Source organism: Catharus ustulatus, chromosome 6 (assembly GCF_009819885.2).
Source record: "Catharus ustulatus isolate bCatUst1 chromosome 6, bCatUst1.pri.v2, whole genome shotgun sequence".
NCBI classification, from domain to species: domain Eukaryota; kingdom Metazoa; phylum Chordata; class Aves; order Passeriformes; family Turdidae; genus Catharus; species Catharus ustulatus.
Window position 1 is genome coordinate 59,864,371 of NC_046226.1, and position 15,612 is coordinate 59,879,982.

Genomic DNA, 15,612 nt, shown 5'->3' on the forward strand with positions numbered 1-15,612 from the left:
GGTTTTAATTTATTTTTTGATCAGTTTTAATTTGGGTCGTGGTCTTTAATTTCTGCACATGGTCAATGCTGGTAGCTGGTGTATCAGTGGCAGGTGTTTTTAGTGGTGTTATTTAACCAAGCAGGTAGTTGACTTATTACAAAGACACTTTATCAGCTTATGTCACTCCTAAAGAAAACTATATCTTAAAAGCCATTTCAATACCACACATATAGTATCTACCCTACTATTTGTGAAAAGCCAATGCCATAATATGTATTTCTAACATCCCTTTGCTGCTGATGGGATTTCTGGGTGCTTCACCCCGCCTTGGGCTTTAATTCATCATGAAGTTTGGATTTCCAGGGCAACAAGGCTCAGAGAAGGCCCTGCCTGAACTTCTGAGGGTTTCACATTAAAATCTTTCTACAGAAGATTATGGGCTTTCCCCTGCTGTGTTATAGTGGGGCACAAAGCACATCCCAAGAATCCCTTTTCTACAAAGCAGAACTCATCCCATATTTATATCCAAAGACTTTATTCCTTAAATAAAATAAAGAAAGTCACACATCCTTTCCAGTGAAAGTTCTCACAGCATTGCAGAGGTGGCTGATACCATTTTGCATTTACATGGTTGTCATTTTACGGACGAGGAATAAAAGGCTTTAATTTTATATTTTTAATTTTTTTTAAACTTTTTTACTGCCCTTAACCCAGGTTAAAGCAAGAAAGTAGTGCCAGCTCTCCTCCCTCCCAGCCTGGGACTGTTAGAAGGACAAAGTTCCTTTTGCTGAAGGCAGAGAGAATCCCTGGTGCAGTCCAGCAGTCCATACACCCCTAACTGTACTCTGGGACTCCTTTTCAGAACCATTCCTTGACTCTGGCTGTTCTCTGCAAGCTATTTTTAAACAGAACAGCTCTCTGAGCCCAATGAACAAAATGGGTTTGCTGTAGCAACAGCTGTGGATTGCTTTTCAAGTACCATTATTTGTGGTTATTCAGAGGGGATTTTTTTTTGGTGTGTTGGTTTGTTTGCTATTAGACAAATGCAGCTGTCGTTAAAATAAATAAAAATACAGTCTACACCTGTATTTTTTTAAAACATTATTTAACATTTTTAACATTATTTTTGAAACAAAAATGCCTGGAGTTTATCTGTGGCTCCCAAACCCAGGAGTGAGCAGTGCCATGCCCTCACCTGCCCTGTTGTGCTCCTCTGAGCCACCTTTTCCTGGAGGTGGAGGATGGGATGAGAAAGATTCTGCTGTGACCCATGGAAGTGACCTGAAACATTGGGGAAAATGCCTCCCAAACAGGTGGTGAAAAAACCCAATGAGCAAAAACACCAAGGAATGACATGTGAAACCTTTAAAAGCAGTGTGTGTTCCAGAGCAGCTCACCTAGGAGCACACACACAGTGATATGCTCAAAAACCAGTGAGGAGTGGCGGCTTGAAGCTGATAAAAGTGAATATTTGGCAGGACCAGCAGTGGTCTGTGCAGCTACATGGATAAGAAATGTGGAATTTTCATGGGAATACTCTAAAAGTTTAATGAGTAGCAGTGGCCTTGATGTGAGTTCTATGAGTTCTGTGTTAAATACAAACCATGTTTGTGGGGGGGGGTGTATTCCTACATCTTGTGGTAAAATAAACCTCTCCTGTTAAAACTTATATCTGATTTCTCTGGAAGCATGTGATTTTGTATTGCTTGCTGGAAGGCTTTCTACAGTGATCCTCAGAGCTGTGAAGGTTGTCAAACTGTGTTTGGGGCAGGGAGGATTTCTGATTTGATTTCCATTGAAGAAGAAAACAGTTTCTACAGGAAGACAACCTGTGAGAAATGGGCTAATAATTTTTTTAAAAATTGACCTTAGACTTTAAGACTAATCTCAGGGGATGTCCTCTTTCCACTGTCCTTTTTTCCCACTTCTCTCCAAGGAAATATTTCCCCTAGCCAGCTGGGGGAAACTCTGCTTGGGTCTGTTTCCTAAAGGGACCCCATTCAGAGGTTTTCTCCCTAAATTTGCCCTAAACCAGGACAGGGTGTGCATGTGTGGTATTTAGCCATCATGAAATTTATATTAATGGAGTCTTCACATATTCTTAATTGGGCATGAAGATTGCTGGGCTGCATAAGCTTTAAATTGTGTAAAATGGATGAAATTCGTAACGGGTGGGAATAATGTGATTTCACTAGACATTTATGGCTGTGTTGACCTGGGACTGGTGGTTTTTGAAAACTGCTAAAGGTTTCAAACTTTTTTCTCTGTGTGAAGCTTGTAAATGATCTGGGAGCCATCACCCCAAGCAAAGAGCTGCTTCTCTTTGGGGTTGTAATGCACCGTGGAGTGGCTCCCTGGGCGCTTTGGGAGCTGCAGCCCTGGGTTTGTGGGAGCACTGAGAGCCCCCAGGAGATCATAAACACACTGGATGCGGGAGGAGCCCCCAGAAGGAGAGTTGTGGACCACGTGGAGGGTGTTGCAGGCCATGAAAGCTGCCTCAGCATCCCTACTGCTGCAGGGGGTGTCCCAGCTGTGCTCCACAGCCATGGCTTCGGCATTGATCTTGGTGATGACGATGTTCCCCCCGGTCTCTGGCTCTGCATGGAGAGCCCACAGCCCCTGCTCATCCACAGCCAGGTCTATTTTGGTCTGGGCAGAGAGCTGGTAGGCAGGCATCCTTCCAGCCCCTGGCAGCCGCATCTGGCCAACTACTTTTCTTTTCTGGATGTTGAATTTGATGATCTCGTTCAGGGAGCCGTGCCTGTGGTAGAAGAGGAAGCCCTGGTAGATGACCTGGCCAGTTCCTTCCCAGGGCAATGGCAGGGGCACTCTGTGAGCCTTCAGGGTCTGGTTGTTTCCCATGAAAGCCATGATGTTTGCAAATTCCAAAACCACATTATTTACAGAGCCACTCAGTAAATAAATCTTGGAGTGCTTTTTGCCAGGGTCTTTCATCCAAGAGCCGTGCGTTCCTCCAGTCTTCCTAACCACCTTTAGGGACCTAATGCCTGCCAGCACATGGTCACAACCTGCAAGGAAATACCCAGAGGCAAAAAAAATTAAATTAGAATATCTGTATTTTTTCTAGTTTCCTTTCTTTGATTTGCTTAATTTCATTTTAATTCATCTCTAGTCAATCCATCAGTAAAGGTGTCAGCAGTGTGGTTGTGATAAGTGGTGCTGAAAATGGTTTTGTGTGAGGTATTCCTGCTGAGAAAAATGTGGTGTCTTCATCTACCTATAAAGTGTTGGGTTTTGTTCTATTTGGATATTTGGATTTATGTATTTGGGTGTTTGTGTGTCTGAGAGGAGACCAAGAGCACAGTTAATGATTTTGTGATTATTCTTGTCTGTCCTTTTACAGGGCCATAATTTTTTACTGCAGAGAGCTGACTTCTGGTTTAGATCAACTCAGTAAAGTAATCAGGTTTATTTCTTATTGGAGGCACACAAATTAAAATCCATTATCCACATGTATTTTGTTTATTTTTGTTTCAGGACTGGTCTTATCCTTAAGTAGCTTCTTTTTTATGCATTTTTAGTATAAATAGAAATAAAAACAGATCAGCATAACAGAAAGCCAAAACACTGGGCACTCTGCAGGGATGTTTCAGACCAGAAAGCCCAAGCCTGTGAGGACCCAGGCATTCAGACTCAGATCTTTATCAAGCAGCATCCTTTCCAGGAACAAAAACCCCAAGTGGCAAAGCATATTAACAAGCTTGTTTAGCAAAGGCACTCATGAATTACCAGAGTGATTTGAAGTTTAAAGGATTGCTTTCAGTGGAGTGCAGCCTTTCCAGTAAACAGGACAAACAAAGCTCTGAGGCAGGAAGTTCTGGCAGCAGATGAAATGGAGAAAGCAAAGCCAGCCCCCCTGTTTGGCCTGATCTGAACCTACTGAAGTCAGTGGCAAGGTTCCAGCTGCCTGTGGAAAGCAATCTTTATGTCATTTCTGTGTGCTGATACCCTCTCATCAAAGCTTTTGGATATTGCTGCTACAGCGTGGATTTTTTCTTTTCCTCACTCTGGAAGTGCCTTGAGCAAGCCACACCAGCTTTCCCCAACCTAACATTTACTGATTAGACAGATTAAAAAAATTAAATCTAAAAATTAAAGCTGCTGAATCAAAAACCCTAGGCAACATTAGCAGTGCCTTCCTCTGCAGGGGAAATAATCAGATTTTTGTCTGATATTTTCTATGTGCAAAGTTGACCCAAGCCCAGTAACACAGTGGACTTTAAAAACCTCTTTCCTGCTACATTTTGAAGTGACTAAGCAAAAACAATCATAGAGTCTGGTTAAGACATGACAGCATAGAAGCAGAGCTGCTATTTTCCAGAGTTGAGGATCTTCCTACTTTATAAAAGTGCTGTAAAATCTGCACAAGGAATACTTTTGCCATCAATTGCAATGGGAAAAGCATCTGACAGTAGAGTAGTCAGTGGTGCTGACAGCAGAGAATAAATTGAAAATAAAGTTGCTATGAACTGCTACAATAAAGTTAAAAGCAATAATTTCCCACAAAGGAAAATGGAAAGCAATTTTTTTCCCTGCTGAAACTCTCAGAAAGATACAATTTTCAAAGTGCCCTAACCACAGTCAATTTAAAAATCCCCAATTTTTTCCCCCCTCTGAAAAAAATGCCTAATGTTCAAAAGTTCTCTGAATGAAAAACAGAGCTATTGATATTCAGAGCACTGAATTGCGGAGTATGAAGAGAGCTCAGAAGCAGAATAGGTGATTGCTTCTGTAAGCACCTGCCTTAAAACTGATCTGCTTGAAAAGTTCAAGGAAGAAATTGTGAACTTGTGTGTAAAATTTAATCAGCCCAATTCTACTGGAATTGTATAATTGATAATGGTAAAATTATTTCACTGGCTTTTTGAAAATTACAATTTGTATTTCTCATTATTTACTCTCCATTTCTTACTACTATGACAGCAGACCACTTTAAATATGTCTACCATACATAATTTACATCCATACCTCAACTTTTTAAGGTAAATATAATTATAAAATGCCATTTTGTTTACAAAAAATTATAGATATATTCTATATATTCTTCATGCTGGGTACCATAACACCTGATTTTCAGATCAGAACTAAACTTTGCTTATGGCCAAGCCAGCGTGGTCTCTTATTAAAGTAAAAGGAGAGGAAAGATGACAGAGCAGGACAGTAAAGCAGACACAAATTGTTAATTGTTTTATTAAGTCATGGATTTATTTTTGAGTTGAGGTTTTGACAAAAAACAAAGACCACCATTAATTCCTTAGCACAGCTGCAGTGCTCAGAGATGTATTTTCCTTGGACTTTGCAAGAGCACACCTTCAGAGGATTTTACCTAATTTTGTAATGAAGTAATGCAAGATTTTACAATGAAAAGTAACTTCCAAGGAATTGAGCAAATGTTTGAACTGTATTTTCCATATGTCTTACCTGCATATCCATAGGTTTTACAAGACCAAACCTCAAGGGGCTCACACAGCTCATGAAAATCTGTTACAATGTCTTGAGTTACAATACAGAGTGTGATAAAAGGTATCTGTTCTATCACCATCTGTTGAGCGTGGGGGCAGTGATCCTGATCTCCATGGGAGATATTCTGCTAATGGGCCATCCATTGAAACCAGGCAGGGCATTGTTCTTTATCTTTTCACAACCCATCCTTCCTCCAGCCAGTCATTTTCTGCTCATGGCCATTGAGTCCCACTGTGGGACTGATAAAATTACTGCATCCCATTGGGAGTTGCTCCAGCCAGGGGGAAGAGCCCAACATTTCTCACCAAGATAAAACAGAGGTTTTGGGACACTAAGGGAGCCCCTTTCTCCACTGGACTCCAGAGGAAAACCGGATTTCTCCACATCACCCCTGGACCTCCAGAGGGAAACTGCACCTTGTACAGGAGCACTGCTCCAACTGAGCCACATCTGTCACTGCAGGAGGATGCAGCCACCATGGAATGGGACTGCTACCAACACCCTGCCTGACGGGGTGTCAGGTTGTACTCTGACTTTGTCAGGGTTTGGAGTTTGTTTCTTTGTAGTACTGTATTTCTATTTTAATTTCCCTAGAAAAGAACTGTTATTCCTAATTCCCATATCTTTGTCTGAGAGCCCCTTGATTTCAAAATTATAATAATTTGGAGGGAGGGGCTTTACATTCTCCATTTCAAAGAGAAGTTCCTGCCTTTCTCAGCAGACACCTGTCCTCCAAACTAGGACATATCCCTGCACACATGGGGTGGTTCACACCAGAGCTCTGGAGGAATGAACTGCTCTTACTTGCATTCAGCAGGAGTTGGAGCCTCTTCTTCCCTTGCTCCTCTTCCAGCAGCTGCTGCTCCAGCAGCTCCTCGTTCACCTCCACGCAGGCGTTGGAATCCATGGTGGCTCCCAAATAGTCAATGTCCCTCTGTGCATGCTCAAGCCTTGTCAGCAAGCCCTCCACCTCCCTCTGGAGCTCAGCCTTGCCAGAGCTCAGCCCTGCCAGGCGGGACAACACCATCCTGGAGAACTCCCGGAATTCCTCCGCGTACTCCAGCGCGTCCTGGGTGCATTTCTCCAGCCTCTTCTTGGCTCACAGGAAAGACATGGATGTATCTCAGAACCTCACTCATGATGCAAACCATGCTGCTCCCTCCTCCCCAGAGCCCCTGCACCCACCCATCCCATCCCAGGGGGCTGCTGATGGGTGTCACTTCCCCAAAATTCCAAAGTCTGCACAAAAATCCCCATTTTTTAACTTGGCGTGGTTGCTGACAGGAAAATACTCCTTTCTGCTGCCTGAAAGGAGAGAAGTGCTCTGATGGGAGCAGCCAGGGGTAATTAAGAGCTCATGATCTCTGGTGAATTGCTTCCCATAAACTTCCTGGAACTCGTCCTGTAGGAGCACTGCTGAAGCAATCACAAAGAGTTTTCTGCAGGAAATCTACGGCCATGAACATTTCACATGAACACACCTCTTCTGACCAAGGCAGGATCTGGTGTGGCTATTTTTCACTCACTTAAAGGTGAAAATGAAACTGCTGAAATGCTGTAGTTGAGGAAGTTTTGTGTTGTTTCTTTGCTTTAAAAAACAAAACATCCCCCCCAAAAAATCCAAAACAAAACAAAACCAACCAACCAACCAAACAAACAAAACCAACAAAAAACCAAACAGTGAAAGCCAAAAAGCTATTTCTTTACACCTAAATTCAAATTATGTGTTTCCAAAGGTAAGCAATACAGTTTCTCTTGCAATTCAGCTTTTTCATAACAGCCCAGTTGGCACTTTGGGAAGATGAGGAATTTGGGCAGATCTTTGGTTGGTTTGCCTTGTGAGCTGCGGTTTCTATGTGCTGCCTCCTCTCTCCCTCATTTATACAAGTCCCCAGGAAGCTGCTTAATGACTTTCTACAAAACTTTTATTTTAAATGTTTCCTCCAATATCTGCCTCACTCTTTATCCTGTTACTTTTGTGCCCCTTGCACCAAATGCCCCAGGTTACCTCATTTTTAACGAGTGCCAAAGGAATAGAAATTGCCAGGAAGTTACTCCTAGAGTGGCAAAGAAAATGTAAATCTCAATCCACACAATGGGAAGAGAAAATCGAGTTAATCCTTCTGTTCTTTCTGTGTTGGGAAGATAAGACTAATGAGGGCTTTGTACGACAAGGGATGTGAAATCAGGCAAGTTAGAACTTCTCTCTAAGTCTGCCAATGGCAGCCAGGAGCCAGGGACACGCCAATAATTTAAAATAAACAATATATGATTATAGCACACCAATACTGAAGAGGCATTATGCAGTCCTGGTAAAATAAAATAAAAAGAAGCAAGGACTGGTGCATTTATATAAGGAATTGAAAGGAATTCAAGGAATTGAAAGGACTGCATTTCAGTCTCCCAGATATTAAGGGTTTATTCAGAGTGCAGACACACTGCTGGTTTGCATGAATGTGCCTTAAAATACCCTTGCAGGTAGGGATATCTGCACACAGGAAAAATGCCTGATAAATTTCTATCTCCTTCCTAATAAATACAAAATGTTTATACTCCTCCCTAGGATGAGCTGTGACTGTTTACTATATAGACATTTGCATTTTTAGCTACATTCACTGATGTCATTAAAAAAAATTATAATGGAATAAAAACTTGACATTATGAAATGATACTCTGCAACAAATGGTGTGGTAACCTGGGATCATTGCAGTTAAATTTTTAGCAATGATTTTACTCATTCCTAGGAAAAAGCTGGAATTCCACCCTCCTGATTTGGTACATCATGCAGGCTGCCCTGGGCTCAGAACCTCCACACATTTCCAGAGTTCTTCTGCTGCAGAAGGAGCATCAGGCACTTACCTCCAGAGACAGAAAACGCTGGTCCATGTAGCTCAGCAGGGCTGCATCCTGCAGCAGGCACTGCCCTGCTCCCAGGGATGCAAAAATCAGCAGCAAATGCCCTTGCAAGGCTGCCATGGTGCCAGGAAATTTGGGGGGAGAGCAATGAATGAGTTCCCAAACACCACCAGCCCAAGGTCAGATCTGATTTACCGTCACTTGGAGTGAAAAAATGCTAAAAATTCCTAAAAAGCCAAACATGCTGTGGCTGAAAAGATTAAAAGGACTTAAAATGGCTGTTGAGTTTCACCATGAAGGGAAGTAGCTTTCCTAAAAGCAGAGGGACTGAATGTGTTTATTTCTAGGAGCCAGATGACTGCTTCTCAGTTTGTGATCCTGTGATCAGTCCCAGATGTTCAGCACTGAGTCACATCGAGCCTGTAGGCCAAATTTTATTAAATGCAAATAAAAGTAATTTGTTTTTCCCCTCCTTCCTCCTCCCATCTGCTTTCCTGTGTGACCAGAGTGGATTCACAGGGAGGTCTGTGCTCAATGTCTGTGCCTGCAAAACCATCTAAAGAAAGGGATTTCTCTTCCACTGCTCAGCCTATTTACAGCAGGACTGGAATTTTATCTCTGCTTTCCAGAGATATTATTTTTAAAAGAAGTTCCTTCTCCCTTTTCTCTTGACAGTGCTTTTCCAGCTGCAATCAACACCCTTAGCACAGCTCTGTGTCACTTTAGTGGAGTTCATGGCAGCCACCTAATTTTGGAATAATAATTCTACTTAGTCCAACTTAAAAATTAATTATAATTAACTTACATGAGCCTACTACATTTGAGGCAATTTGTATTTATTTTATTTCATCATTTTCCTAACTGAATGCTTTATTTGGAAGAACTCCTGGCCATGCTAACACTCTATTTGTTAGAAAACCATGTGTTGGGAGCTTAGAAAGCTCCCTTTGTATCTAAGGCCAAGCTGGACTCCTTCTGTTTCTCAGAATTCTCCACCTCTTCCCTTTTTTCCCCTCCCATTTTCTTTTTCTACTTTTTTTTTTTCTCTCCTCACACTTACCAAGCTTTGTTTTCCATTTTTTTCTGCCTCATGTGCAAGCATGTGACTGATTGCACAATTAAGAGTGTGTGTGCCACAGCAGGCAGATTTTTTTTCCCTCCATGTGTTTGATTTTTCTAGCTATGTGTGCTTTGCAGGCAAATTTCACCCAAGTGCACAGATGAGCATTCCGTATTTTATATTTGTATTTTGTGTATTCTGTGCTTTATTCTGTATTTACCCCAAAAGGGGCACATGATTTGGCAGTTCCTCTTTACAGGCACAGTCAGTGATGCACAGAGAGTTTAATATTTGATTTTTCATTCCAGTGACATTTCACTTTACTCCAGAGCTCCTTCTTGAGGGGACAGAGAACAAAACACCTTAGGAATTCTGTATTTCCTTGATTCTGTCCTATGGAACATGTTGACATCACATGCTGACTTATTTTCCACAAAATAATCAGCTGCAACACCAGGGAAGACCAAAAAAATCCCTTTTTAAGTTCTGAGGTGAGTATGGAATCCTTCAGAGCTGTTCTCTGAGTCTCACATCTGTCACAGGAAATGACTGGGAGATGAAGAATTCATAATTTTCAAGTTCCTTTCAAGAACACCTATTTAGAAGTCAAGGTACAGATGTATAATTTCTTTCCTTTAAGGCAGGGAAAATGATCTAAAAGATAAAATATCTTGAACTGCTGTGCACCCTGGATAAGCTTAAACATTCTGCACATGGGGCTGGATGCTGTGAAGTTGCTCAACCATTTCTTAGAGTCCTCCAGAAGCTTCCAAGGATTTCTACACATGAGGCATTCCCATGTTTATTGAACCCTGATCTCATTTATCAATGGCAAGGATGGTCCATGCACAGTTCTGGGTGGGCATGCTGCAGCACCTGGTGAAGCCCTGAGATTTCTTGGGTTTTTACATTTATTTTGATTTGGTTCTGGTATTTTTTCCACTTCTGTTCAACCTAGATAAACACAGAAATGTGGTTTTTTTTCTTTTTTTGTTGTTGTTTTTTTTCCCCAGCTACATATTATCTGTCTAACAAACAAACAGACAAACAAACAAATAAATCAATAAGTCAGATGATGATTTAAAGCAGGATTGTTTGAGATGGGGAAGGCATTGTTCTCAGTGCACAGAATATTACACACTAACAGAGCAAAAAGTTTTTATACTCAAGAAACTCCTTCTCGTGACCACTGCCCCCTTGATTTGACAGACCTCTCACACCTCCAAAAGAAAACAAGTGTATAAATGCAGGTGAATTTGGCTTTTCACTGTTCTCATCCTCTCTCTGGCTGAGATGTTATCCTTTGTCAGTGCTGCTTCTTTGCTGCATTTATTTCACCTTTTTACAATTGGGCGTCTGTTTTGACAGCTGTTAGATATTTTCAAATGAAAAGCAGGCATTTTCAGCTCCATCTGTGTTTTTGGTTTTGATTTCAGATGCTGGATGGAGCTTTCAGTGTTTTAAAAGCAATGTTGAAATCAGAGTGTGTACTTGATTTGGGGGAAAAATGACATTTCCTTCAGATATTATTTCACTCATAGGATTGCATTCTGTGTTTTGTTGTTTTGGCTTTTTTATAAGTCAGTCTTTTTCTGTCATTTCAGGTGGTAAAACTAGAGAAGTGCCACACTAAATCAGGTTCTTTTTCCTCCAGTCCCACTCTGGTGTCTCAGCTCCTCGCAGGAATCACAAGACATTTTTCTTTTTGAGCTTTGGGAAGATCCCTGATTCCCTCAGCCTTTTCCCTTGGCTTTTCCTGAGCTATCCCAATGCTGTGCCCTGTGTTATTACAGCCCTGAAAACAAGTGGGAACCCCCACTCCTACCACTTAGATCCAAGAAGTGCACAGACACACCAGATTTTACTCCCAAACTGGCTTAAAACAAGGTTAATTATGTTTTTCATCTTTAGTTAACCTCAGCATGCAAAGCAATAATAGATGAAAAGGGAAAATCAGAGTCTGATTCAGAGCTTTCTACTGAATTGATGCACACCTGCATCAGAGTAATTGTTGCTCAGCCTGGTGCACCAGTGACATCCCAGTGTGCTCATGTGGGATTTTGTTGGTGATTGCAATTTTTAGCTCAGTTTTGTTTTCTTTAGCTGCCTGCTTTGGTAGCTTTTGAGGCTGGTGAATCAGACTGATGTTTTGTATTGACAACATAAAGAGTGTCGTGGTCTACTTCTGTATTTTCTAGTTTTGTGAAGATTGGCTCTGCAGAACCAAGTTCCTTGTTACTTCTGGCCACTGGTCTGATGCTGGGATCTGGGAGGTTAGAAAAGATCTTTGTCACAGTGGGAAATCAACACTGAATTCCAGTCCTTCCACTGCAGACTTTTTCTTTTTTTTTCCCCTTCAGTTTTATACCTCAGAAAACGACTCACATATCTGCAAAAAATTTCTGCAACAAATGTGAAGTCTGAGCAAAGTCCTTTAGTGGTGCTCAGCTGTAAAAAAAAAACAAAACAAAACAGAGTTGGGAGTGATATCAGCCAGGAGTGCAGAGATAAGGGGGAGGACTGGCAGGATTTTGGGACTGAGTCCATTTTTTAGAGGATTAGAGGAATCAGAGAACTCCACCAGGCGGCTCCCAAGCTCTGGAAATTGAGAGGCAAACCCAGCTGGAACACACAATTCCACAGATTAACATCTAACAATAGTAAGTAACTAACAACAGATAGCTAATAGTAAATAAATACCTAACAATGGATAAGTATCTAACAGTAATTAACAATAACAATAATGAGAATAGACAATAATGAACAGTAATAAATATCTAACAGTAATAGTGTCTTGTACAGTTGGGTGTTATGCAAAGAAAATAATTGTCATGAATAGTTCTTTCAGAGGCACAGAGGAGGAATCATTTCAAGCATGTTTTCATCTGCATCAGTTTTTACAGCTGTTTCAGCTAAAACCCAAGGCATCAGCAGAGCTCTCTGGGACTGGCAAGAGCCTGGGATGCTCAGCAGCTGCAGGGAAAACCAGTGCTCACATCAGGACTGGCTCTGTGGGTGAAATCATGGAAGGGAGATAAAGCTGTACTCTGTTCATATAGATGGTGTTAGTTAAATGGCAGAATCATGGCAAAATCAACAACTTTGTGTTGCTGATGCCTTGAGTTTCAGCTTTTTTATTTTTCAGAATCTCTGCTGATTAGTGTGTAACTCTGAAATTTCCTGTTAGGTGTTAGTAAGTTCTCTTCACAGGGGAGTTGGACAAAACAATTCCTTCCCAGCTGGAGAATCAGGGACAACTGGTACCCAAAGGAACAACAGTGAGGGAAAGGGGGCAAACCAGGGGCTGAGACTTCACAGCCTGGGGCTGTGCTTGGATAATTGACCCCAAGATGAACCAAAACTTACAAAAGTGTAAAAACTCTTGACCAGGATCCAGCCTGGATTTGATTTGGGTGTAGCCCTGGCTGGGGGGGACACTGCCCAAGGTGAATCCTTTCAATAAATACCTGTTTTATCCTTTCAATAAATACCTGTTTTATCCTTTCAAGAAATACCTGTTTTACTCCTTTTGCTCTGTCTAGCCCAACCCAGCCTTGAGTCTCTCCAGGGATGGGGCATTCCCCACTTCTCTGAGTAATTTGTGCCAGTGTTTCACCCCCCTCAGTGTAAGAAATGTATTTCCTGTATCTGGTCTGAATCTACCCTCTTTTAATTTAAAACCATTGTCCCTTGTCCTATTGCTCCAGGCCCTGCTGAAAAGCCTGTTCCCATCTTTTCTATAAGCCCCCAAAACCACTAAAATAATCCAGAGAACTTCATCTGGACATGGATCATTAAATAGTCTGGCATAAAAATCAGCCATGTGCAGTTGCTTTGCATGGTCTGTTTGTTTTTTCAGTGCCAAACTCACCACCCCAGTTCTGTTGATCAAAGACAATTCCTAGTAGCTCGAAACTTAAATCTGTACAAGCCCAGAACTAAGCAAACTTTGAATTATGCAATTCAATATAAACCAATATTAAAGTTTTCACTGCTCTTGGCTTGTTTTCCAGTGTGCTCATGAATATTGTCACTGAAATTCGCTTTGCTTGAATGTTCATGTTCATTAAACCTATTCACAGGAGTGCAGTAGCCAAAATGACATTGCTTTAAATTCAGGGTATTTACAGGAAATGATTATGACATTTGCCCAACTCATTTCAGTTGAGAATGCCTGGTGTGGGTTTTTTTGGTTATGTTTATTTTTCAAACAGGCCTTTTATGTGTGAGGCATGACTTTTGAAAAGCTGGAAAGACACTTTTTGAACTTTAAATGTTCAATGCCTAGGACATTATGTTTCCAGGGTTTTTATTGTTTATTTGTGTTGTTTTTTGTTTATTTTTTTGGGTGTGGTAAACACTGGCAAGGTAATATTTAATCATGTAGTATTGCTCCATTTATTGTTGCAGTGAAGAAATAGATTCATGACTTGTACTTAAGTGTTGCAAAAAACCAAGAAGGGCTCTGTAAATACCTGGGAAAGCTGTCAAAACCTAGCAAGTAACTCTCCCTCTAAATGCTCACTAAATGCCACCAGCTGGTGGAAGAAATAGCTTTAGTGAGGATGAATAATGCAAATGTTGGTGTTTCAGTGGCAGGTACGGAGAGGGTTTGTGGTGGAGTGATGTGCAGCTGGCTCAGGATTCTCTGCTTGCCTTGCTTCAAACCAAAACTCTTCTTTTCAAACCCAAACCCTTGTGTTCAAACCAAAACTCTGCTCCTGCACTGAGTTTCTGGGTGGCTGCTGCTGCCACATTCAGAGATTTTGGGGATGGCCACAAAACTTGAGCTGAGTGGAATGGAGTTGTGTTAGCAAGTGTCCAATTAAATCTGCCCTGAACCTAAAAGCCAGGAAAACATCCATGGACTGGGGGAACTAGGACAGAAAAGGCCCTGAAGGGGAGTTGATGAGGATGGGTGAAATTCATTGTGCTGGTTTTTTTCTTTATTTTTTTCACATTAGCAGTAAAAATGAGTCCTACAGGGGAAGACAGGCCAAGCCTAAACTCCAGAGTCACACTTAAAAGCAAGGGAAGCTTTAAAAAAAACCAAACAAAACAACCCAAACTTTTAAAGAAAAATCAAAATGTGATTTTGATTTTGATGATGGGATTTTTTTCTTGCTATTTATATCTGCTTGCTATCACCAAATCCTGGTCTAAAGGTAATTGTTAATCTTACTAAGACCTGTCTTGTTCTCTCTCAGTTTTCTATGTGGGAGTCTTGGGATTTCTACTTCTGGAAAAATTAGTTGAAATTTTTACACTTTCTGACAATGCTTCTCTGGATGAATTCAAAATTAAGAATTGCACTCAGGAACTGAGCCAAAGAGACATATTCTGACTTCAAATGGTGATCTACAGGTATAGATTCCTGTGTCTCTTTATTCTGGTCCCCCAAAAAACTTGGTCATTTCAATCTTTTTTATTTCTGACTTATTTCTGCCAGCCAATTTATGATCTCAAAATTATCCTTGATGCATGCCAGAGAAGCCAAGCAAAATAAACTTAACGATTATAGTGCAAAGCAGGGCTATTGAGCTAATAAGCACCAAAGAAAGCACATAAGAAGAGATGATGTATTTTTGAGGCACATTAATCTGAGCATTAGTTCAGAAAGTCTCCTGACAGACAAGCTGCAGAGCTTCCCAAATTGACATTTTTCAAAGCTCCACTTCCATATTTTCCTTCAGTGTGCTGCACCCAATTTCTGAAAGTGGATAGAAAACAAGACATTCACACAGAACTCCAGGTTAGAGAGAGCCTCTTCCAAACCAGCAGGGTGAACTCCAGGTGTGACACATGTGAAAACCACGTTTTGCTGTTTTGGTAAAGTTTAAAAGGTTTAATAAAAAGACAATAGGAGACACACATAAAGCAAAGGGTTAAAATGGGTGGGTGCTTGGCAAGTTGCCAAAAGCACAAAGCTGCTCTGGGAATGCTCTTTTAAATATATTTTACGATACATTAACTTGTATATTTATAGTTTTTTATGCATAGTTTAACTTTTTTGGGAAACTGTTTAGTAAGGCTACTTTTTGGGTTTGCTTTTTTAGAGCATGCGTGTTTTTTGGTTTGCGGGTTTAATTTTTTAAAATTATTTTTTAATTTGGGTGGTGGTTTTGGTTTTTTGCAGTTGGTGAGTGTTGATAATTGTTGTGTTAGTTGTAGGGCTTTTATTACACGTTTATGGGTTGTTATTTTAACTAAGTGGGTAGTTTAAGCATACT

At 41.0% G+C, this 15,612-nt stretch overlaps 1 protein-coding gene across 1 annotated transcript; it reads right to left on the reverse strand.

The window, feature by feature from the left end:
- Positions 1–500: 500 nt before the first annotated feature.
- On the reverse strand, positions 501–8,710 carry OLFML1 (olfactomedin like 1). The gene is made up of 3 exons (XM_033061472.1): positions 8,326–8,710; positions 6,271–6,559; positions 501–3,011 (listed from the first exon to the last, which is right to left on the reverse strand). Exons 1-3 carry the CDS (start codon positions 8,440–8,442, stop codon positions 2,233–2,235), a joined length of 1,185 nt encoding a protein of 394 aa, XP_032917363.1. The 5' UTR covers positions 8,443–8,710; the 3' UTR covers positions 501–2,232.
- Between the last annotated feature and the right edge of the window lie 6,902 nt (positions 8,711–15,612).

What these genes read in the sequence shown, in the direction of transcription:
- OLFML1 (XM_033061472.1), bottom strand. Translation starts at nt 8,442, where the DNA reads ATGGCAGCCTTGCAAGGGCATTTGCTGCTGATTTTTGCATCCCTGGGA. An exon ending in AGCGTTTTCTGTCTCTGGAG is followed by an intron (nt 6,560 to 8,325) that starts GTAAGTGCCTGA and finishes CTGTGAGCCAAG; the next exon opens with AAGAGGCTGGAGAAATGCAC. An exon ending in CCAACTCCTGCTGAATGCAA is followed by an intron (nt 3,012 to 6,270) that starts GTAAGAGCAGTT and finishes ATTTCCTTGCAG; the next exon opens with GTTGTGACCATGTGCTGGCA.